The 25547-nt window shown below is 46.0% G+C and overlaps 1 protein-coding gene across 1 annotated transcript in view; it reads left to right on the top strand.

The window, feature by feature from the left end:
- The first annotated feature begins 9474 nt into the window (after positions 1-9474).
- Positions 9475-25547, top strand: part of MYOCD (myocardin) — a 51878-nt gene continuing 35805 nt past the window's right edge. The window contains exons 1-2 of the mRNA XM_077746717.1: positions 9475-9490; positions 12657-12818. Of these exons, the coding sequence (XP_077602843.1) occupies positions 9475-9490; positions 12657-12818 (178 nt within the window). The remainder of the gene's footprint in view (positions 9491-12656; positions 12819-25547) is intronic.

Here is a 25547-nt window from a genome sequence, read left to right as displayed (position 1 = left end):
TACTTCAATACTCTGAACCCCGGCCTTGCAACTGGCATTTGGATGACAATAAACTCATTTTCCTTCTTTATTTCTTTTTTTTATGTTTATTTATTTTTAAGAGAGAGACAGACAGAGTGTGAGCAGGGGAGGGGCAGAGAGAGAGGGAGAGAGGGAGACACGGAATCTGAAGCAGACTCCAGGCTCCGAGCTGTCAGCACAGAGCCCGACATGAGGTTCGAACTCACAAACTGTGAGATCATGACCTGAGCTGAAGTCGGATGCTTCACCTACTGAGCCACCCAGGTGCCCCATCTTTATTTTTTTTTTTTTTGAGGTTCATGATGTTAAATATCTGGGAATCTATAAAAAACCTAGGAAAGTTAGAAATGAACCCTATGATGCATTTTTAAATAAACTATGTACGTTTTGTAAATTCAGTGTCCTTTTGTGGAGTAGGGTCCGATGGTGATAGAATATTTTGTTCTCTAGGATTTCCAGAATCAAATCATGTACGTATTCGGGAAATACTGCCTGGCAGAAATTTTGCATCCTTGGTCCATGGAACCATTAAGATAATTACTGGGGAAAAGTCCTATGAGAACAAAATGAGCTTTTTTTTTTCTTTCTCATCCAGCAAAATGCTAAAGGTTAATTAAGTGTCATCTGGTTTCCCTGGTCTTCGGCCACCTCCCCTCAACCAGGCTTCCTAGGGGTATAGATTCTGCTGTGGAAAAGTGTCAGACCCACAGCAGATGCACACGACAAGCCCCACCCGACCCGGACAGACCTCGGCTACTTAGCTCTTCTCAGGAAGTTAGACCGAAGACACATCTTTCACTTGCTGAGAGATTGGGGCCAGAGATGCTCAGCCTTGTCAACCCAATCAGGGATTAAACATGCCATTGAAATGCAGCACAGAGCAGAGTATGTTCACTCTGACACCTAATGGTTCATGTGTAAAGGCAACCAATCGGAAGAAGGAAGGTAGAGGCGATGATCTCAGGGTCCTATCAATTCAACCAAATCCAACAAATTTTGTTATGAACCAGACTGTATGCAGGGTAGTGTGCTAGGTTCAGTAGGGAGAAAAATGACCAAACAGTCACATAGACTCAAGATTTTAGGGGGAGGTGGTAGGAAACATACAGAAGTAGAATTCAGGGTGGAGTTTTCTACATAATTATTAATGCAGTCTCACTTTACCCATCACATTTGAAATAACTACAATCCTTCGCCCCCAAATTTTAAAACTTGTCATAAATCATCTACGTTGAAATCTGATGGCCAAGCAAACTGTTAATTGTCCCTACATCATTACTGTATAGCATCACTGTTCTTAACTGGTCGACAGAAACACCCGCTATCCTCAGTGTTAATTTTTATATTAGATTAAATCTCAATGTCACTCTTATAGTGACAACTGAGGCCAGAACCTATACATCCTGTTCCCCATGTACAGCTCTTCTTCGAATATTCAAAAGGAATCACTTGAACTTTAAAAGCACTTACTTAATTTCCTCTCATCAAGCATTTTGTGGCCACGAAATTCAGTTGGGATGTGGGAGAATTAAAAATACTCGTATGTGAACGTGCCAGGGAAAACCCTATGATTTTCGCAAAATGGCGTCAGATTTTACATCATCACCTACGCCTCACCGTGACCAAGAGTGAAGGGCAAATTCCATTGCATTAGCCACGTGGCAGACCTTGCTTCGGCTGCACATCACGTTGCTGACGAAATTATAAGGTTTCTTCCCCTCCTGACTCCCATGAACTGAACCATGTGTAAATTTCAGTTGACTCATGAAATTCATCCAAATGGATTGAATTTAATCATTCCTTCTTCTTGGGCATGTATCCTGCAGGTTTTGAAGTTGCTGAGTAACAGTCTACAGCAACCAGGGACAAACTCTCTTTTACAACCCCCCTTAATCACTTCTCTTAAGCATTTGCTTATTTCTTACCTTTGTCCATAATGGGTCAGGTGCTTTGAATGAACAGACAGCCATTGTTCCTTGACTTTAGTCAACATGGGCAGAGTTCCGAGGCCAGCACAGAACCTCTAGAACAACTTTCAATGGTGGAAACAGGTTCTCAGACCAGGGAGCTTGGGCCCAGGCCAGATTCTAAGGTTGCTTTCACATTTAAAATGCCATTGTAGAATTCACATGTGCAAAATAGTTGTAAAATCTCAGCGAAATACCTTCTTGAAATTAGCTCAGAAATACTACCTTAAGAATGTATTGCTTAGACTTCTCTCCACAATCCCACCTCTGAATCTCCAAATGGAGATTTCAGGGTGTCTCCTTTGCCACCACCAACCAGGATTCACTTCTTTTTTGTTTCTAATCTTTATTTACTTTTGAGAGACAGAGAGATAGAGCGCTAATAGGGGAGGGACAGAGAGGAGACACAGAATCTGAAGCAGGCTCCAGGCTCTGAGTTATCAGCACAGAGCCTGACACAGGGCTCCAACCCATGAATCACAAGATCATGACCCGAGCCGGTCAGATGCCCAACTGACTGAGCCACCCAGGCACCGCACCACCAACCAGGATTCAAAGGGAGCACCTCACTGCCCCTCCCTTTCAGGAGTCAAGCCTGCAGAAGACATCTACCTTCTCCATTTCCTCATGGCTTTAAGACAGAGCCAACCTCTTGTGGAGCTGTGAGGCTTGATCTGTTCACCATTTCTCATGCAGATTTTCTCCACCACCATTCTTTTCCTGGGGCATCGCTCTCCTGGGGGGAATCTTAACACCACTTTATTCCAACCACTTGGGAAGCCTCAGTGCAGAAGGGTGGTGAGCTCTGTGGAGTGGGTGTGCTGAATGGTCACGGCAGCTCAGTAGTATTTTGCCCATCTGCTGTGAGGAAGGCCCTGTGGGACTCATAGGACTCAGATGTGAGTTCTGTTTCAGATGCTTACTGTCTGGAAGGGGACCCAGATCACCCCTGCTTGGTTGTTTCCAGTGGCAGTATCAGACGACCGCACGCCACCGCGTGGGATCAAGTATCTTAGGGTACTGAAGAAAAGAACTACTTCCTCCTTCCCGCTCCCTCTGCTAGTAAAGTGGGGCTAATCTGTAAGAACCCAGGCAAGAGAGGAGGGAACAGGTAGCTCATTCTCCTGGAACACAGAGATCAAGAGAGCTGCGTAGACGGGTGGCCCGGAGAGGCTACAGCATCTTCACGGAAAGTCCGAGAAAGCCACCGCTGGGCAGAATGAAATGTCTGGGCAGCTTGGGTCCATGATCTGATCAGCGTAAATGGATTTAAAGATATGATGAGCTGTCTATGAACGGTGCTGCCTTTATTTGTTTTGCAGACTAATTCCAGCCACCGCGGCCACATACTTACTGCAAAGCCCTGAGTTCTGTGGTGCCGCTCCTGAGTAGCTACAAGAATGACTGGGGCAGTTCCTGTACCCCCACCACATGCAGCTTCTTGGTAGTTCTGAGAAGTTGCCTGGGCAAAGCCTTTCTTCCTCTTCTCAGCGCATCCGTCTCACTTGGCTTCTCCCTACTTCACCCCAGCACACACTGTTGGCTGTTTGAGTGGAACACAGCACAAGGGTTTTCATCTGTCTGCCTCTTCCCTCCTTTCTAACATGTCAAATTCAGAGACAGGAAAAGGCACTCTGGATTCTCCCCGCCAGCCCATACAGGGTGTGTGTGGGGGGGGTGGTCAACACCCCTAAATGTTTTCTTTTCCCTCCTATTTTCTGGTTCCTTGTTCCTCGGAAACCAGTATGCCGGTGATGACAGGCGTCCTTTGAATTGGTCTTCGCAGTCGTCGAAATTCCCAAAGCGTTCATGTGTGTTCGTTCAACTGGCTCAAGCCTGAAGCCGGCTCCTAAATGTCACGAAGCTCCACTTTCAGACCCCTGAGACTGTCCTTTGGAGATCAGATAGGCAGCATATTGCCAATCTAAAGAAAGAATGTGATTTCCAAAGCACGATCAGTTACGCAGAGTGCGTAACTCATCTGCTGGGCAGAGAGCCACTCGCGATGTGATTTGTCTTTAAAAGTGAGGCAAACGGAGGCATAACTAAGCCCATTTCACAGGTGGGAGACAGAGGGAGCAGGAAGACTCCCAGACTGTTTAAGGAGACCAAGCAAGGGCGGAGCCCCGATGGGTAGTTCCAAGTTTTCAGTCGCCCAAGACGACTTTAGTTACACTCCACACTGCCACGGATCCTGTGTTTGAAATTGTTTTGTCTTCTCCCCCAACCCGCCGCCCAAAGAACCAGAAATTCATGAATTATGAATCATTCTACCTGTTTTTAATGAACTGATGGCATTTAAAATGAGCAGCCGGTGCTCTTTGGTGAGAGCAGCCATCTCAAAAGCACGCCGTAAGGATCCTAAGCAGCAACGTTGTAAAGTCACAACTCCATCAGTCCCAATCGGCCTTTGTCCAGGCACACATACCCCTCTTCTTCAGCTACTTGAAATCCTGAAAACCAGTCCTAGAAATTCGTTACTCCCTAGTTGAACCCCCAAGTTCCCCAAACCCTAGATCAAGACGCACTGGCCTTGCTGATTCCAGAGCCGGGGTTCTCAAACTTGTATGTCACCATCAGCAAGGAGGGCTCATCACAACACACATCCTTGGGGTCCACCCCTGAGGGTCCAATTTTGTAGACCTGGATGGGGCCTGAGAGTTGGCATTTCTAACACGGGCGTCTTCAGCCCGTCTAGGGGCCACACACTGAAAACCGCTGTTCCAATTGGCATCCCAGGATACCAGCCCGTCGATGCTGCCTTTCCGTCCCCCTCTGGAATATTGAAGGACTGGGTTCTGTCCCGCAAGCCTAGGAGGGAGCGACCGTATGAGCTGCTGTCAACATCAGGCCCCCCGCCCGGTGCTCTCCCCTTAACTGATTCCCCACTGGCCCCCGGACCTGCGGACCTGTGTTCTCCTTTTCCTGGGCTCTGTAGAGTCCAGAGCAGGCAACAGCAGGGGGCCTGGTCTTTCCTTGGGACCTTTTTTCTGAGCTTTAGTAAGCAAATGTTTATACACACAGCTGACCCAAATTAGCTGGAGCTGCAGGACCGAAATAGGAATAGCCCATAACCAAACTCCAAGGCAAGAACACGAATTCCCTTGTGAGAAGCGATTAATCTTCCTCCAGGGGGAACGAGTTAGATGTGCGGCTGACTGAATTTACAACCGTATTTTAATTTGAAATCGCATTGACTTATTTTTCTTTTTAATTTAGAAATCCAAATTCCTTTTCGATCTTAAATGTCAGTGTCCCTGAAAAACAAAATGTTGCCATTTGATATTCCCAGGGCTGGCAGCAAGAGGTCCTTCATTTATTTTCCAAAGAGTCAACTTAGGGGGTGCGTTATGGTTTTCTCTGGCCCTCAGGGGGGATGGCGAAAACCCACATTCTCTGGAGTCACAGAAGAAAGCAAATGTAATCACGGGACCGTGACAGGACAGTGTTCCATGGTGTGACCTCAAGCCAGTGCCCCGTATAACATCTCTGAAGCCCTGAGGAGAATAGCGTGTGGTAAAATGCAGTGTAGGGACCTCTTTGGCTTTCTTCCCAAGCCCTTGCCAAATGGACATAGCGTCTCCCACCCTGTGATAGAAGGTTCCAGAAGACCTTTGTGTTCCTGGCATCAGAGACCCGGACTATGCAGATCATTTCACGGGGCGGGGGACTTGTTAACACCAAGAAGTGACGAATTACAGCTCTCTCCAAAGCTAAGATACAGGAAATGCAGTGTTTCTTAGAACACTTAATAAGCTCTGCTAATGGGAATTGAAGAGCCTTGGGAGTAAGAGAACCAGATAAATTCCTCCTAATTCCTAAGCCCAATTAAAACCAATTGAGTTTGGATGTAAGTCCTGTCTCAGGATAGATTCATACTGTTCCCTTCAGGCTGCTGCTTAAGGAAAAGGATGTGTTCATTCCTTTTAACCACATAGTACAGCCACACAAAGACCATTTCCTTTCTGGATTAGAGAAGCGATTAGGCCAAAGTCAATATGTAATACCTAGGGAGCTGCCAGACTGTAGGGTAGAGGTGAAGACCTATCCGTTGAGATCGCACACATTCACCAGGGCTCCCCAGACTCCAAGCAGACTCACAAGATCTGGTTGCCTAGGGAAGCAGGAGTTGTTTTCAGAATTCCATCAAGATAAATTGCAACTACGATCAAAGGTAGGAAAAGATGAGCCTCCTTTCAAAGGATGTCAAGCAGACCTGAATCAGAGGCAACGCACAAGCGACGGAGTAGAACGGCACGTGTCTCCAAATGATTTCCCAGAGTTACTGAGTGGGGACAGGCAGGGGGCGATGAGGCAGGGAGGGACATGTGAAACAGCAGATTTTGCAAAGAAGCCTGTTTTAAGAGTGAAAGCAGCCAAGAGAAACTGGTGTGAGATCAATGGGAAATGTGATATTCTAGCAACATATTCCGTTATTTTTCCTGTAAGAAGGGAAGCCTGTTAATCTAAGTGAAGAGGAGGGTGCTGGTCTAATATTCTTAGCCAGCTGGGGCGATTCAGCCATTCCTTTGGTCAACACTGTTAATGTCCAGGTGAAGCAGGTAGACTGAGAGGGAGCCTGCCTTCGTGGCTTCCCAAGCTGTGCCTTCCGTAGATGGTAACGGGGTCAACCAGTTGCTAGGATCGCAACACCATTTGTTTGATGTCCAGCAAGCCTTCCTGAAAACTTTGCTCGAATTGAGCATGACCTTAAAGACCGAACGAGACCTCACACACACACACATAGCCCCATGTGCCAATCTGGCCAGAAATCCAATTTTTTTAAGCTGACCAAAGCTCGGAAGAAAGTTTCACTGCCTGCCACTTAAGAGCGGACATCTGTGGGAGCAATATTGGAACTCCAGATCATGTGATTCGCCAGCTTGCCTGGACTTAACAGTTCAGAAAAGTATTCAGTGTGGTCCTGGAACCTCACTCCTAACAAGCAGTGATTGAGTGTGGCTCCTGACGGATTGTTTCAGGGGATCCGGAAAGCTCCGTAAAAATGCGGCATTTTGCTGAATGGTGTTCTCCTTCTTTGCTAAGTCAAAAGAGGGGCCCCATCCTGGTGGAGAGCTGCTCGGAAATCGTGAGCGGGAGGAAGAGGGAAGAAGGAAGGCAGCCTTGGGTCCAGGCTGCACAGGCTGCTGTGAGCTTTGGCTGCCGGTGCCTGTGTCTCCTGGGTGTCAATATTTTGACGTATTTTGTTATTTTGGCATATTTTGTTAATACGCCTTGAAAGAAGTGAGGTTGTCAGAGGACCTAGGCTCTTAGCCCTAACTGTGTGACCCTGGGCAGTCAACCGATTTCTGTGGACCTCCGTTGCCCTGTTCGTTCAGGATGAGAGCTTATTTCATTATCTCCAGGGTCCCTTCCAGCCCTCAAAGTCTGATTCTGTGCTTCTCACTCAGCACCCTCAGTTGCATGTTCCTGTCAGACCAGTCACGGACCTTATCCACAGTACGTGTCCCTTCCTATGGGTTGGGATGCGTCTGCCGTGGTCCGCAGCCTCCACCCAGACTTCTGCACTCAAGGGCAGAGCGACGTCAAAGAGGGCGTTAGTCACCCCATCCACCCCCTCCCTCACTCCGGAGCATTACTTCTGGGCCCTGTCTTCCACAGCCCCCCCCCCCCTCCGTGTTTCCTCAGGATCTCGAATGCCCTGTCTCCACCACTTCTCTTTCTGTCGCACACCCTGCCTTTGCTGCTTCTCCCGTCTTTGGCCTCAGTGCCACCTGCCTCTCTATCCCGTGGCTTCAGGGAAGCTGGTGTCCTCCAGTCCTCTCCTCTCCGATTGCTTGTGGCCTATTAAAGGCGCTCACGTCCATACTGTGCACAGCTCCGCAAGCACACCGGCAAGATACCACCTTGCTGCTTGGTGCCCTCAGCCCGCCTCTGCTCATGTCTGTGTCTTTCTGTTGCAGCTCTGAAAAGTCCAACTGAATTCCATGAGCAAAGAAAACATTTGGATAGTGACAAGGTAAATTTTTTTCCAAGCTGCCCTTCTTTCTGAACTTAGACTCCAAGGTATGGATCTCTGAGTGCTCAGCTTTGGCTCAAGCAGGTAGAATTTCTGCAACAAACCTAATACGTGCCCCACCCTTCCACGCACCGTAGGGAACCCTACTTCTGTGAACCGAAAACTGGAAATAGCTTTGAAACACATTTAGCTGGAAACGATTCGTTAGCTTAAAAAAAAGTCTCCAAAAAAAAAAAAAAAAATGTGTTTCCAGTCTTTCTGACGTTGGGAAGATCATTGCAAGGATGCTGTAGAAATCAGTCTTCAAAAAGCCTTTATAGTCCTTTCTTACAATCAGATTTTTACAAATCCAATTCAATGGTATGGTGGAGTCTGTGCGTACAGAGCTGATTTGCAGTGACTCAAAGGCAAAAGGCATTGAGTTTATTTCTCTTTCTTTCTGGCTTTTTTGTTGCTGTTGTTTGGTTTTTTTGGTTTTCTTTTTAACATTTCGGGGTGGGGGGTGTGGTAATTGGCACATAATTTGCACCTTCATAGCAGATCTCTGCACACTGAACCTATCAATAATATAATAAATACTATTTAGTCGACATCAGCCCCATAGGGGAAGGAAGGGCAAGGGGGGGTGCCTTTGTCCTGGGGTCCCTTTGTCTACGGATTCTAGCCTTGCAGTTGCTTTGTGGGGGGAGAAAGGAGCAGACCTCTGTACCTCTTCAAAGCTGCGTAGGAGAGGCTTTGGCCTCTGCTACCTGGGAAACAGCTGTCTTTGATCAGAACTGGAGTGATCTCTGGACCCCTCTCCGGGGGCAAATAGGAGACCCAATATAGTGGCCTAAAAACCCAGAACTAGAGATCAGGGCCTGATGTCCAGCTGTTGCCCTAACAGAACTCCACATCATCCTCACAGACACCTCCACCATCCAGAAGACTGTGGGACTTGCTAAGTAATCCCTGGGCACCCTTCTAACCCATGATGCTTCCGAACAGTGGCCTTTACATTTCCACGGCTCCTAAGAGAGAAGCCAGGCAAATTAACTGGAGGAGGGCACACGTTGTCACGTGACACTAGATGGACTCAGGCTACATTTCATCTCTAACCATACTTCATTTCGTGGCTGTTTTAAGAGTCCCTGGAATAGAATGGACTATAACACGAGTGGCTTAGTAGCATCTGAGCTTTACTATTATTTTATTAACACAGACCCGCACGGCCATTAAGTGTGGACCCATGCTCCTTACCTTTCTACTCAATGTTTCCAGCCTGAAATGACCAGAGAGGCTTTTGTAAGTCTTCCCGCATCACAATGTAGGTGACTGGGGAGATTCGCAGGTTCTGAGGAATGCTTTCCCCTTTCGAGAGAAATCGGGGTTCTTTTCAAGCCCCAAACTGGGCTGTTCGGCCATCTGGGGCCCACAACGGAACTCATTCTGTGTTTGTGCTTGCAGACTGAAGACGCGCTGAAGCACAAGGTCAGAAACAGACCCGACCGCGTGGACGTGGTTAATATGCACGTACTTCAAGGTGAGGCTGCGCCCAAGTGTAAACCCAGAGCCCCATAGAAGGGTGGGCCATCGTGCCAGAGTCCTTCTCTTTGTGCATTTGTGAAGGTGTCTTAAACAGTGTCCCCTGCTCTTCCAGAATGGTCCTTTGAGTTGTTTTAGGGCCACTTAGTCCCATCAGGAAGGTATAGGCTGGGCTCCGATCTCCGCTGCACCATCTCTGGGCCTCTCTGAGCACCTCTCTCTCCCCGCCACGTACCAGATTCCTCTAAAGTGTGTCCACCCTTTAGCCAGTAACAAATCCCTAGCATGCTAACTAAGGAAAACAATCAAGACATGCCAAAACGTATATATACAGTGACGCCTACTAAGGGATCACTTTAGATGTTGGAACATTGGAAACAGGGATATGTCCAGCTCTAGGCGATTGGCTGAATTAATTTCGCATGGTCCATGTGATTGAATGCCTTGCAGCCACTGCAAATGAGGCTTTCAAAGAAAAATGATTTAATGAGAGAGGGCCTCCAAGATGATGTTGAGTGCAAGAGACCAGAAAACAAAACCGTATTCATGATCAGGTTCAGGGACAAAAAAACATACATAAATGGTATTTACAGTTCGAAGCTGTGATTTAAAAAAACAAAAACCAAAAAGCATAGACCTGGGGCACCTGGCTGGCTCAGTCGGTGGAGCGTTTGACTCTGGATCTCAGGGTTGTGAGTTCAAGCCCCACCATGGGTGTAGAGATGACTTAAAATGTTTTAAAAAGTTTTTAATTAAAAACAAAAACAAAAACCTACCCTTAACAATAAGTATAAACAGTTAAGAAAGGCACCCACCTATTAAAAACAGAGGTTTCTTGATGCTTTCATTCTCAGAGCCCAACATGGGGCTCAAACCCACGAACTGCAAGATCATGACCTGAGCCCAAGTTAGAAGCTTAACCGACTGAGCCACCCAGATGCCCCTCTTTATTTTATTTTTTTTTTAAATGTTTTATTTCTAGGAGAGAGAGAGAGAGAGACAGCATGAGCAGGGGAGGGCCAGAGAGAGAGGGAGTCACAGATTGAAACAGGCTCCAGGCTCTGAGCCGGCAGTCAGCACAGAGCCCGACACGGGGCTCGAACCCACAAACCGCGAGATCCTGACCTAAGCAAAAGTCGGACACCCAACCGACTAAGCCACCCAGGCGCCCCACCCCCTCTTTATTTTTTAGAGTAGGCTCCACGCTGCACGTGGAGCCCAACCCGGGGCCTGAACTCAGGACCTCAAGATCAAGATCTGAGCTAAGATTAAGAGCCAGACACCTAACCTACTAAGCCACCCAGATGCCCCAACCTCATCCCAGGCTTGAATTAAACTAGGCTGTGAGCTGCCCTGGCCACCAATTTCGTTCCATTCGGTTCCATGTCCTTGATGGCTCCCATGGGATCCTCTCAGAAATTGGAGATTAATGGCCTAGAGTGCCAAGGATCTGCTGGGGTACAAAATGACCCCTCCTTCCCAAGGCTCATGATGTAGTTCCAGACTCAGTAATAGAAGATCAAGGGCCATGATCAAGGCCGTGAGCACTAGAGGCAGTCACAGCAGAAGAGGCAGGTCAGAACAGGGGAAGTAGAGAGACCTTGTGCTGAGACCCCAAGAGTCAGTGGCTGCCGGTGGGAAGAAGGTGGGAAGAACTCGAGAACAGGGGAGCTAAGCAGAGGTACAAAGGTGAACTCGCTAAGACATGGGACAGAAGGGAGAGGACCAGGTCGCTGGAACGGTCATTTGGGAATGGAGAATCTCCACTCACAGCACAGCCAGACTGACAGACGGAAGAGCATCGTTCAGGGGGATGCGAGGGAGGAGTGTTTTCTGAAGATTAATCCTGTGCTGATGTGCAGGACCAATCAGAAAGATCCCTGGGGCAGGGGACCCAAAGAGACGCCCTTGCCACGACCTGAGGGGAAGTTGGGGAATGTATTGGGGAGGACCGAGGCTCGAGCACATCTCTTCTTTGGTTTGGAGTCCTGATGTTTTCTCCACCTGGTGTCACGTGCGTTGCAGATGTGACTTCCAGACGAGATCTGACCTGTTACAACCATACGACATCCCTAGACCGCTCCCAGGTGGAGATTTCTAGATCAGCCACCAGACACTAGCCCTGGGTTAGTAGGTTGATGATAATGGAACTACAGGGCTAGAAGGCTGGTCGGTAAATACCTGCTCTTTTAAAACTGCAGAGTTGAGGGGAAAGCTACAAACTTTGATGGCATCTTACCAGTTCTGCATTACAGCATCGACCGGTTGACTAGATTCTCTTCCAAGTTCTTTTTTTTTTTTAATATTTTTATTTATCTCTAGGAGAGAGAGAGACAGCATGAGCAGGGGAGGGTCAGAGAGAGAGGCAGTCACAGACTGAAACAGGCTCCAGGCTCTGAGCTGGCAGTCAGCACAGAGCCCGACGCGGGGCTCGAACCCACGAACCGCGAGATCATGACCTAAGCGAAAGTCGGGTGCTTAACTGACTAAGCCACCCAGGCGCCCCATCTCCCCCAAGTTCTTACACAGAAATAAATCGGGGAACTAACCAAAAGAGGAATAGAACGGTGATTTATGGCTTCTTAGTGACCTTTGTCCCTCTCAAGTGATGAGAAACTGCCTGTTGGATCAATTCAATATTAAAGATCCTCCTGTTTAATAAAGTAACTGTTTCAAAGAGATTTTTTTTTCCTTTACAATTGACCCTGACATTTGAATCAGTGTCACAACATCCCCAAATCTAAACCCCTGAAGAAGTCCTACTACTACAACTAATTATAATAATAGGTAATACTTGCTTCAGGCTTCTCCTGTGCCAGACAATATATAGACAGGATGTGCGTTCAAATGTTGCAACTTAGGGTCAGCAAGCAATCCTGTGGACTGCCTGTTCACAGAATCACCAAATCGCACTTTTTTTTTTTTTTTTTTTTTAAGAATCGTTGTGAAGTGCATTTCTCTAACTCTTCTGTGCCTCTCTATTTGCCTTTATTTGGAAGCATCTAGCCTTTGTTGCTAATCCATGTGAAGGGATGATGATGGCACTGAAAAATTATCAGGGCAGTAGAGCCCAGTGTGGCAAAGTTTCACGTACAAAAGTAAAACACCCAAAGCAAAAACAATGCCACATTCTAGAACCGATTCTTTGTGCTTCAACCCCTTAGCCTCCACTACAGAGAGGTCCATCCCAACTGCTCAGATGAAGCTGAAGAGAGCCCGACTTGCAGATGATCTCAACGAAAAGATCGCTCTCCGACCGGGACCTCTGGAGTTGGTGGAGAAGAACATACTCCCCGTGGACTCTGCTGTGAAAGAGGCCATAAAAGGTACTTAGAACCCATGGCATGCTTCTCTTGTGTGCTCTGGGATCTGAGGGCAGCCAAGGCTCTGACCTGCCCGGGGGTGGGGCCTCTCACTAGACAACAGTCCTGCGGAGAGTCGCTGTCCCAGAGTGGTCTCCATAACCCGAGGCCCTGGGAGTGAGGACGAGACTCCCACACACTCGCCCTGCAACGTCAGGTTAACACCAACCAGTGTGGTCCTAGTCAAGCAGGTGGGGAACCTGAGTTGATGGAACTCTCCCAACCTCTCCCCTGCAAGGTTCTATCACTTGGGAGTCACGGCCCCCTGGAGCCCTCCTCTTCTAGAGGAAGAAGACTGGTAGAGCTGAACGGACATTAGACTGGAATCAAAAGACCTGAACTCTAAGCCCTGTTTGCTGCGTGTCGGGGCTTCCCCAGGGCCCTCCGCCTCTCAGAGGTGCTGATAATGACACTCGCCCGGCCCAACTCAGAGGCTCCCGGGAGTGAAGCTCGGGTTATAGATACACGTGAAAACTCTTTGTAACAATCCCCACGGGGACCCCAAGGTTAAAGAAGTACAAATACTTAAGGAGGAACACAAGCATTAGTTCTTTCGTAAACCGTATAAAATAATTAAGATCAAGTGGACCCAAACAGCCCAAGTGCACTGAGGAAATGGTGGTGGAAGAGAGAAAGGGGAACTTAGCATTCCCATAGGCGAACTTGACTTTTCTTCCAGTGATGCCCACCAAGAACAACGTTAAGGATTATTGATGTTTAATAAGCAACACATTTAAATGTTTAACCCACCATCAAAAGGTATACGTAAAGACATTCTATCGAGCACGTAAGTTCGATGTGAAACTTGTCATCAGGTGTATTATCCCCGATTCTAAAATCTTGCTGTCACCCTGCCATTCAAAGGCCATGCGACTTTAGTGTGTGGAACCTATAAATATGAAAATCTCTGCTCGAGGAGAAATGCTCACCCATCAGCGCCCACCCATTATCCCCTGTGACGTTCCCTCTTTACTCTCTCCCTGCACACTGAACATCCTATGCCTTTGAACTTGGACTATCCTAGACCACCCAACTGGGTACTATCTCTGTCTCACCTCTGACAAGATCTAAGAAAAAGCTCCATGGGGTATCTCCTAATTTCTTAACATTCTCTATTCCATACATTTAAATCTATTATTGATTTTATGTGATATGGGGAAAGATGTCAATTTGCAGTTTTTGGTTTATGGTGAGATTCTGGTTTTCCATGTGATTTCGTGGTACTGGCAATTCATGGCTATTCCTCTCATTGTTCTACTGGGCATTTTCTCTCGTTCCTGCTTTGCTGAAACTACTCATATAGAAAAAAAATAATGCTAACCCTCCATCTGTCACAACTATCTTTTACCAGTTTGTGCTTTGCCTTTTTGTATGTGAGCATATTTTATACCTATAAGATATTTTTATTTTCTATATAGTTCAATCTAGTCATGTTTTTGTGGTTTCTGAATTTATCAGTGATTGAAAACATTTCTTAGCTCAGGAATCTAGAGTAATTCACCTCTAATGTCTTCTAACATTTATATACTTCATTTTTATTTTTCAGTCCTTCGGGCATATGAAATTATTTGTGTGGTTTATTTATTTATTTATTATTTTTAATAGTTTACTGTCAAGTTGGTTTCCATATAACACCCAGTGCTCATCCCCACAAGTGCCCTCCTCCATGCCCATCACCCCCCTCCCCCCCACATCCATCAGTCCTCAGTTTGTTCTCAACATTCAAGAGTCTCTCATTATTTTTAATGTTTTCTAAAATTTTTTATTTTTGAGGGAGAGAGACAGAGTATGAGTGGGGTAGGGGCAGAGAGAGAGAAAGAGAGAGAGAGAGAGAAACACAGAATCCACAAAGCAGGCTCCAGGCTCCAAGCTGTCAGTACAGAGCCCGACATGGGGCTTGAACCCGTGAACCACGTGATCATGACCTGAGTTGAAGTCAGATGCTTAACTGACTGAGCCACCCAGGTGCCCCTAAAGTACGTGGTTTAAAAGACACTGCTAGTTCTGTGTTTTTCCACAATTTTATTGATGTATTTTACAATTTACTTTGGCATCTACCTGACAAGTCTCTTTACATTGGTCTGATATTTCTAATGTTTCTTGGCTATTCTCACAAGTCTATGCTGGATGAAATTTAAAATCAGTGTAGCATATGCCAATTTCAGTCTTGTTAGATTTTTGTTTGGGGTTGCAGTGAATTTTTTTTTTAATTTTTTAATGTTTATTTTTCTGAGAGAGAGAGAGAGAGACAGCATAAGTGGGTGAGGGGCAGAGAGAGGGAGACACAGAATCTAAAGCAGGCTCCAGACTCCAACCTGTCAGCATCGAACCCGATGTAGGGCTCGAATCCTTAAACCATGAGATCACGACCAGAGCCAAACCCAAGAGTGAGTCAGTCAACTGACTGAGCACCGCCCCCCACCCGGCACTGATGCTGGTGCATTTTTATGTTTAAAATACATCAATTCTTCTGAGACAGAAATACAGTCTCTCTTTCCATTTATTCAAGTCATCTTTCATTTTCCTTGGTGAGGTATTTTTTTTTAAGTAAAGTCATATCAATTATTGCTGACCTATAGGAGATCTATTAATTTTGCGCATTTTCTAACTTGGAAAGATTTCTTAATATTTCCAATAATTGCTCCTACAAATAATGAAGATTTGTCTCCTGCTTCATATTTTTCCTGCCTTGTTGCACTGGCTGATACTTGAAAAGTGACATGAAGATTTTATTAATATATTATATAGCTAGCATCATCTAAAACATTATATACAGTTATTCATAACATATTTTATATACAAGCTTCATGCTTTATGTGCAAATTACATATTTGTAAGTTACATGAGTTTTATTTAAATTTTAAAGTGTAATATACTGTACTATATGAACCTCATAATCTAATAATTATACCTAATAATAATTATGCAAACCTAATTATATATAAAATATGTAACCTAATAATAATTATACAAACCTAATTATATATGAAATATATAATTTTATACCATATATAAAATTACATATGTGAATTACATAAAGCACATAATTTGTTATTTCATATTGTACAATGAACAATATTTCACTATACCGTTTAATAATTATTAATATATTACATAGTAGAAAAATTATGATTGGTACTTTTCTAGTACTAAGCAGTATTATATTGTTGTTATATGGATGTTATGTTTTTGTTATATTGAGGATAATTTTTTTCTGTTTCTATCATAAATGGGGATTTCTTCACTCATATACCTCTATATATGCCATTAACCTTTGGTATAGATAGGTATTCTAAGGAGGTATTTCTCTATAAGATGGATGCTGAATTCTTATAATGCTTTCAGGGCACCTGAGTGGCTCAGTGGGTTAANGGGGGGAAACATACATACAATTTCTTTCTAGAAATATTTTTATTTTATTTTATTTCAGGTTTGCATCTCTTTTATTATTAGTCAGGATAACAGTAGCTGCTAAACCACAAAACTTCAGTGGCTTGACACTAGAAGTTTATGTCTTGTTCATAAACGGTCGAGGAAGGCTTTTTCCTTAATGGCAGATCTTTCCAGCACACAGTCTGCTTCACTCTGGCTGCTTCAAGGTCCCCTAGAGCAGGGATGCAAACCTTTTCTTCAAGGGCCGACAGTAAGTGAGCGAAGCTATTTAAACCGTCCCAACCACTTAGCTCTCAGCTGCTGCCATGTGAGAAGAGCCATAAGCGCGAAGTCAGCAAATGGGCATGGCTGTGTTCCAATAAAACTTTATTTACAAAAGCAGGTTCACAAGCCATAATTTGCCAACCTGTGCCCTCAAGCCTCCTCATCCTCTGTAGCTAGCCAGGGAGCGGAAAGCAAGAATGGAAAGGTCCACCCGCCGATGGTAAAAGCCTCCACTTGGACATCAGCATATCACATCTGTTCCCATTCCCCTGTGAAAATAGCGCCAATGGCTCAGGAAGGTATTTTTCTGGCGGAACAGTGATTTTCCCACAATATCTCCCTACTGTGGAAGGGAGAACATAAATTTTTATGACTAGCTCGTCTTGTCTGCTACAGTGCTCACAAATAATATTCGTCTTTGTTTTTGTTTTATCCTTGTCAGGTTTAAATATCAAGACTTATACGTGCTTCACAAAATAAGTTATAATTATCTTTCCATATTTTCCCGTGTTTGGAAAGGGTTTATGACCACAGTGATCAGCGCTTTGAAAACATTGCCTATTAAAGTCATGGGGACTCAATACTTTCCTTAGGAGTAGGTCTTTAACAGCTTTTATTCTGTTTTGTCCATAGTTTTTTTGTGTATTCAGATTTTCTCCTTACGGTAATTTGTACAGTTTACCTTATACAAAAAATTCCCATTGTCCCTCTGGATTACAAAGTTATTAACGTCCAGCCCTATAAAGTCGCGGCTTTACAATTATTCTAGGTCGCTCTCAACCAGGGGTTAGATGCGATATTTCAAAGCAGTGTGGTCATTTGTGTGTTTTCTCCCTTCCTCCCTCCTTCTTTCATCAAACTTGCAAAAAGTCTGTCTTTCTAGGCCGTTATGATTGCAAAGCAGCAGCTCATGAATTTGTTCACAGATGCTGTTGGTTTCTGGTCTTGCATTCAGTTTCACCTCTCATGAAGGTCACTCTGCGGGACACTGAGCGGGACAGCCTCCATGAGGAGGGTTGAGGATCAAGAATGTTCATCAGTTTCAAGTGCAGTGGGGACAGGTGGAGGCAGAGGGAAGCTTAAACAGTCGGCTCCCATTCAGGTGAGGAGCAGAGGCCATGAGCAGGAGTGCAGTCAGTGGAAGTGGACAGAAAGCCATAAACATGAGGGCTAGTAAAATAGTAACAACAACAAACGGAAGGTGTGAAGCGGGAACTGTCGGATCCACCGCCCTGGTTTTCAGAGCTGGACTCTAACTTTGGCCACACAGCCACATACTGACTCAATCCTAAATGCCTCATTCGCTCCTCTCTGAAACCCCAGCAACAATAATAGCTCTCTCTTGAGTCCTTTTCTCAAGTTAGACTCGGTTTTCAAATTATGTAAAGAATTAGCGAGGCACCGATGGTACATTAGGAGACTCGTCTAATTTCTGACCACAAGAACTTCACACTTCAAGAACAGAGAAGGGGGCGGGGGGTGCCTGGGTGGCTCAGTTGGTTAAGCGTCCGACTTCGGCTCAGGTCATGATCTCATGGTTCGTGGGTTCAAGCCCCGCATCAGGCTCTGTGCTGACAACCAGCTCAGAGCCTGGAGCCTGTTTCAGATTCTGTGTCTCCCTCTCTCTCTGACCCTCCCCTGCTCATGCTGTCTGTCCCTCTCAGAAATAAATAAAAACATTAAAAAAAAAAAAAAAAAGAACAGAGAAAGGGGAAAGCCGTCATTCCGCGCGACAGTTCCTCCGAAGGGTTGGATAAAAGTCGCAGTGAGATCATGTACGCTTGTACCTAACCAGGACCTCCTGGAGGCGTGACTGCTTAGCGAGCCCTGAAGGGAGAGGGGCAGAGATGAGTAATAAGGATGGTCAGGCCACAAGGGACCTTTACATTTTGTCCTAAGAGCAGAAGAGAGACTCCAGCTGCTCTTATCATGTAAGGAAACAAATGTAACAGTTTTCTAGCTCCCCAGCAAGGGAGAACGTCATTTAAAATAATGATGATGCTGGGGCACCTGGGTGGCTTAGTCAGTTAAGCATCCGACTTTCGCTTAGGTCATGATCTCGCGGTTCGTGGGTTCGAGCCCCACGTCAGGCTCTGTGCTGACTGCCAGCTCAGGGCCTGGAGCCTGTTTCAGAGTCTGTGTCTCCCTCTCTCTCTGACCCTCCCCTGCCCACGCTGTCTCTCTCTCTTGCCTAGAAATAAGTAAAACATTTAAAATTTTTTTAAAAAATAAAATAAAATAAAATAATGATGATGCTAATAATAATAATAAATGGTGGCGAGCCACTGGAAGGGTTTATGGTGGGAGCCGGAGCCATGTTTGTGTGGGAACACGGTGGACATTCTGCTTCTAGAATGATCCCTCTGGCTGTGGACTCAAGAGACGTGAAATTGAGCCAGAGTGCTGGCTTCTGTTAGGCGGCTGTTTGACTTGCCTGAGGAAAGTTGATGAAGGCATGAATCAGAGTCATGGCTGGGGGTGTGGAAAAGAGAGACTCTGAGAGAGAATGGATTTTGCATGATTAGATGATCAATATAAGATACCGAGACAAAGGGAAGGCAGAGATAACACCTAGGTTTGTTTCTGTCCTGGGCGACTGGGTAAACGGCCGCCATTTGTCGAGATGGGGACCATGAGTAGAAGAGCAGATTTGGGGAGAGATGTGAATTCTTATTTCAACTGTTGGACTTGAGGAGCCCACAGAAGATGGAAGGGCAAGGGACTAAGTAAGCAATGGACTCCATTGAACTAGAATTCAGGAGAATATTGATCTAGAGCTACAGATTTGGGAGACTTGCGTGGAGATGAAAAATCAAACTAATAGTCTACGTAAGGTTACCCTTTCATCCATTTATTTATTCACTTTCTACTTATGGAGAATCTTCGGTATCAGACACTATTCTAAGGGCTTGGAACAGACCGGTCAACAGAACATTTGTGCTTCAACAGAGCTTATATTCTAGTGGGGAGACATAGACAATAAACGCATAATGAATGATTATGTATTATAATAAAGGATACAAGTGATGCAGAAGTACAAGTAGGGCAGGGTTCAGGGAATCAAAAGTGCCCACTAGAGACTAGTCGGGAGGAAGAAAGGATGTATAAAAGGAAAAGAGGGATAGGAGGCTCCCGGATGGAGGTAGGGAGTCTATGAAGATGACAGAAAGGAATGGCTACAGAAGAAGGTTGTCTACATCGGGGAAAATCCAGCACCAGTAATGGGGAATGGACCCAGGCATCAGCCTCTTAGCCGTAATCTTCTAATGTGCGTAAGAGTTTTTACGGAAAAGGTGATGGCACTTTGGGTAGCCTGTCCAGCGGTGATGATGGCCCAGCCCCCTCTCTGCCTGTCACTTCTTGCAATTAAATCATCTCCCCCTGGTGATGTGGTGACTCGGGGCGGAGGTTCACCTTGCGTTGTGCCCTCTCTTCACGTGCTCTTCCAGATGTGTTTACGTTTCCCAGCTCACTCTGCAGCTGGGTTTCCATGTGCCAAGCCCTGAGAGGAGCACTTAGTCATGGTCTTCCTCCAGGCGTTAGGAAAGACCAATCTAGAACTTCTCTCAACCCAGGAAAGGGTTTGTTTGTCTTTTAATTTTTAAATTCGAAAGAAAATATGTTTTATTCTTTAAATACTTTTCTTAAATAAATTTTTGAGAGAGAGAGAGAGAGAGAGAGCGCACAAGCAGGGGAGAGGCAGAGAGAGAGAGAGAAGATCTGAAGCAGGCTCTGCACTGTCCACACAGAGCCTGATGCAGGGCTCAATTTCACACACCGTGAGATCGTGACCTAAGCCAAAGTCAGTCGCCTAACCGACTGAGCCACCCAGGTGCCCCTGTTTTATTTATTTTCATTCCAGTATAGTTAACATATGGTGTTATGTTAGTTTCAGGTGTACAGTAGAGTGATTCAGCACTTCCATCCATTACTCAGTGATCACCATGACCATGACAAACAAGTGTCCTCTTATCCCCATCACCTATTTTACCCATCCCCCACCCTCTCCCCGCTGAAAACCATCAGTTCGTTCTTTAGTTAAGAGTAGTTTTGGGTTTGGCTCTTTTTTCTTTCCTTTGTTCCTTAGTTTTGTTTCTTAAATTCCACATATGAAATCATACAGTTTTTGTCTTTCTCTGACTTATTATACATATATATATACATATATATATATATCACTTAGTATTAGACCCTCTAGATTCATCCATGTTGTTACAAATAGCAAGATTTCATTCTTTTTCATGGTTGAGTAATATTCCATTGTATATATATATATACACCACCTCTTCTTTATCCATTCATCTATCAGTGGACACTTATGCTTCCGTATAAGTAATGCTGCAATAAACATAGGGCGCATATATCTTTCTGAATGAGCGTTTCCATATTCTTTGAGCAGATACCTACTAGTGTGATTACTACATCATAAGGTAGTTCTATTTTTACGTTTTTGAGCAAGTTTCATATTATTTTGCACAGAGGCTGCACCAGTTTTCCCTCCTCGCCAACAGCGCATGAGGGTTCCTTTTCCCCCACATCCTCGCCAACACTTCTCGTTTCGTTGTTTCTTGTGTTGTTGATTTTAGCCCTTCTGACAGTTGTGACGTGAGACCTCACTGTGGTTTTGATTTGCATTTTCTGGATGAGTAGTGATGATGAGCATCTTTTCATGTGCCTCTTGGCCATCTGGATGTCTTTTTTGGAGAAACGCCTGTTCATGTCTTCTGCCCATTTTTTAATCGGATTCTCGGTTTGGCATCAGGTTGAGTAAGCTCTTTGTATGTTTCGGATACTAACCCTTTGTCAGATATGTCATTTGCAAATGTCTTCTCCCATTCCATAGGTTGTCTTTTGGTATCGTTGCGTGTTTCCTTCGCTGTGCAGAAGCTTTTTATTTTGATGTAGTCCCATGTGTTTATTTTTGCTTTTATTTCCCTTGCCTCAGGAGACATATCTAGAAAAATGTTACCATGGCTGATGTTAGAGAAATTACTGCCTGTGCTCTCTTCTAGGACTTTGATGGTTTCAGATCTCACGTTTAGGTCCTTAATCCATTTTGAGGTTTTTTTGTGGGTGTGGTGTAAGGAAGTGGTCCACTTTCATCCTTTTACATGTAGCTGCCCAGTTTTCCCGGCACCATTTGTTGAAGAGACTTTCTTCTTCCTTCTGGATATTCTTTCCTGCTTTGTTGAAGATTAATTAATCACATAAGTGTGGGCTTATTTCTGGGCTTTCCATCCTGTTCCATTGATCTATGTGTCTATTTTTGTGCCCGTACCATACGGTTTTGATTACTACAGCTTTGTAATATAACTTGAAATCTGGGATTGTGATACCTCCGGTTTTGTTCTTCTTTTTCAAGATCGCTTTGGCTTTCTGATTTGACTTCTCCAGGAGGAGGCTTGGGCCCCCTTGTGGCCACATCTGAGGAGCATGCACCCAATTCCCTGTTTCCTCTTCCTAGAAAGTCACTAAAGGGGTCTGAATACCCACTTCCAACGTGTGTTGGGGAGAGGATTCCCAATCCTCACAAGCAATGCCCAGTACACCAGCTGGGCATCTGACGATTGAACTCAGTTCTGAAGCCAGCTGTCTGGAATAGCGTCAGATCCCACAGCTAAGTGGCTCGGTTCTGGAAGACTACCTCTTCAGACACCAGTCGCAAGCAATTGTCACCTGTGCTTCTGATCAACCAGCTAGAGATCAGAGGTTCCCATGATGCTCTCCTTGAGTTCAAGGAGTTTGCTAGAATGGCTCACAGAACTCAGGAAACCCCTTTACTTACTAGATTACTGGTTTATTATAAAAGGGATAGAGCTCAGGAACAGTCAGATGTAAGAGACAGAGGACGAGCCAGGTACCCATGCTCTCCAAGTACATCACTCTGCCCCCTTCTCCACGAGGTCGTCTACGTGGAAGCTCTCCCTTTGGGTTTTTAATGGAGGCGTCATTATACAGCTACAGTTGATTAGATCATTGGTCACTGGTGATTGAACTCAGTCCCCAGCCCCTCTCCCATTCCTGGGGACCAGGAGGGTGAGCCTGAAAGTTCCAACCATCACATTATTTGTTCTCCGGGCCACCATCCCCCATTCTTTGGTGAGGTCCCAAAGCTACCTTATTAACATAACAAACAACACTTTTGGGGCCCTCATCACTTAGAAGGTTCCAAGGGTTTTCAGAGCTCTGCGCCAGAAAGGGGGGTGGGGACCAATATAGATTGCTTATTATAAATCACCATAGCACAATTACTAACAGCCACAGTCTCTCAGGACAGACTGTCGAAACAAAAAAACTAGGTATGATGTTACACAGGAGTGAGGATTTGTGAGCACAGAAATTATATCCTGGAGTTCCACACGGCCTCCTTGAGCTGATGAGTGGGTCATTATTACTTAAAGATCCCTCAGTTTGAGAGGCACATGGGTGGCTCAGTCAGTTAAGCGCCCAACTCTTGATTTCGGCTCAGGTCACTGTCTCACGGTGCATGGGTTCAAGTCCCGCATTGGACTCTGCACTGACACTGCGGAGCCTACTTGGGAGACTCTCTCTTCCTCTCTCTCTCTCTCCTCCTCCCTCTCTCAAAAATAAATAAACATTAAAATAATAATAATAAGATCCTACACTAGTCTTTGTTCACTCACACCCCAAAGGTGCAGACTTCATAACAAAGCAAACACAATCCCTATTTACTAAGAATCCGGCCATCCTTCGGAGATTCCGGAAGTCCAGAACACTCTGATCATTTATTTTAAGGTACATAGACAATAACCGTGGCCGTAAGCCAGATGGTAGAGCCGTTCGGCTTGTCATAAAAAGAAAAAGGGTTTCTCTGGCATCGCTTTCTCCTGGACAGNGGGAGAAGGCGAAACGAGGCTCTCGCGGAACGTACTTCTCTGTGCTCTTGGCCTTGACCACCCATCAAAGCAGTCATGGGCATCACTGTGAGGTCTGCAGCTGCGGAGAGGTGCCGCACCCCCACGAGGAGACCCTAAAAGGGTGAGGCCCTGCAGAGGGGAAGCAAGAGACAGGGCTCAAGTCTCCTTATGCACCTGATGATCTTCTTTGACCCTGGAGAATTGGCCTCAAGCGCCAGCACAGGATTAAGTCCTTCTGGTTGGCTGTTTTCCTCCACTCACGTGGTCCCAGAATCAGACTACATTTTAGAGGCTAGAGGCTTCAGACAAATTTCTAAGGTGCCGGGAATCTGAGGAAAAAGAATCCTCGTTCCTCCAAGCATCCATGGACATCCGTTTCCATAATAAAGGCACCTGGTCCCCTTTAAGAGCGGCGAGTTCGGTCTTTGTTGGACAATATTGTCTGTCCCCTACAGATTGTGTATTGAAATATCTTTAGGCAAAAGCCACGTTCGAAGTGTATTTATTATAGGGGCACCTGGGCGGCTCCATCGGTTGAGCGTCCCTTAGGCTCAGGTCGTGATCTCTCGGCTCGTGGGTTCGAGCCCCGCATCAGGCTCTGTGCTGACAGCTTGGAGCCTGGAGCCTGTTTCAGACTCTGTGTCTCCCTCACTCTCTGTCCCTCCCCTGCTCATGTTCTCTCTCTCAGAAGTAAACATTAAAAGAAAAGTTTATTATTTATTTTTGAGAGAGAGACAGAGAAAGAGATGAGGAGGGGCAGAGAGAAAGAAGGGGGTCACAAGTAGGCTCCACATTGTCCACACAGAGCCCAAAGTGGGGCTCAAACTCATGAACGCAGAGTTGAAATCCAACGGACTGAGCCCCTCAGGCGCCCCTAGGCAAGGGCCGCGTTGAAACCCTAGCTACTTCCACAGGGATCATGTTGTCCCTTAGAAAATGGATTTTCCTTCCGTCTCTTTCAAGAGGGCATTAAGAGCCGGTCTGTCCTGGGAATTAAAAATAGCTCTCCTGCTGGGCACTGAACAAGCTTGCAAGTAGATAAGCAAGCGAGGCCCTTTTCTGCAAGCCATGTCGGGGTCTCCTAGCCGAAAGGTACCCAGGACCCCGGCTACCTCCCTGGACCCCGGGATCCTAAATGTTTATGCACAGCAAGTGCAGCTTTCTTATTCATCCAATTGCTTCCAAGGGGGACAGAGAAAGCTCAGAGTCCCCAGGCCAACAGTCCCTGGGAGCCAGCGCCCAGAGCCAGTCCCCCCGGGCATAGCCGGGAGATGATGTCAGGGCCTCCCAAAGAGGTCCCTTGTCACCGCACCCCCTGACGCGTCCCGTCCCCGGGGACGATAGCCAGCACACCACGCTGCAGCAGCCCCGTGCTGCGGGAGATCGGAGCAGAGGCCCCGGGTCACAGCACAAAGCAGACAGACAGACGCGGCTGTCCCAGAGACAGCCAGATAAAGTGACCTTTGTCCCTGTCCACGTGAGCCTGGCTTGAACCAGGAAGGAGAGGAGGGAAGGAGTGACACAGCCTTTCCAGGGCTCTGGGGAAGCTCTCTTTTTGCTTCCCACCCCCACCCCCCACCTGGGGGCGACCCCCTTGGGGCAAACCAGCTTTTCTGGTTCTGGATCTTTGCAAAGCTGACCACAGACAGTCAGCCTGAGGAGTGGGTCTTTTTCTTATTTTTGATAAGCTCCTAACAAAAGCAGTAACTGTCACCCCCAGGCTAGGAATTATTCAACCCTTGCCCATCAGGGACTGGGCTCCGCAAATTGTTCTGTTGTTTTAATCCTCAAAACCTCAAAATGAGGTGAACTTTTATCCCCCATTTTAGAGGTGGGGAAACTGAGGCTCTCAGGGGTTAATCACTTGCCGGGAGACACTAGCAGTGACGTGAGGGGCCGAGAAACCACCCACGACTGGGTGAGTCCAGAACTGACGTTCTTACTGACCTTGCCGGACAAACCCACACACATCATCTCAAAAGGATGTCTCTGCCTTCTTTTTTTATGTTTTATTTATTTGTGAAAGAGAGAGAGAGAGAAACAGCATGATCAGGGGAGGATCAGAGAGAGAGGGAGACACAGGATCCAAAGCGGGCTCCGGGCTCTGAGCTGTCAGCACAGAGCCCGACGCGGGGCTCGAACCCACGAACTGTGAGAT

The sequence above is a fragment of the Crocuta crocuta genome, unplaced genomic scaffold (assembly GCF_008692635.1).
Source record: "Crocuta crocuta isolate KB4526 unplaced genomic scaffold, BGI_CrCroc_1.0 scaffold139, whole genome shotgun sequence".
NCBI classification, from domain to species: Eukaryota; Metazoa; Chordata; class Mammalia; order Carnivora; family Hyaenidae; genus Crocuta; species Crocuta crocuta.
The sequence above is the reverse complement of the archived record's forward strand: the minus strand, read 5'-3'. Positions and strand labels throughout refer to the sequence as shown.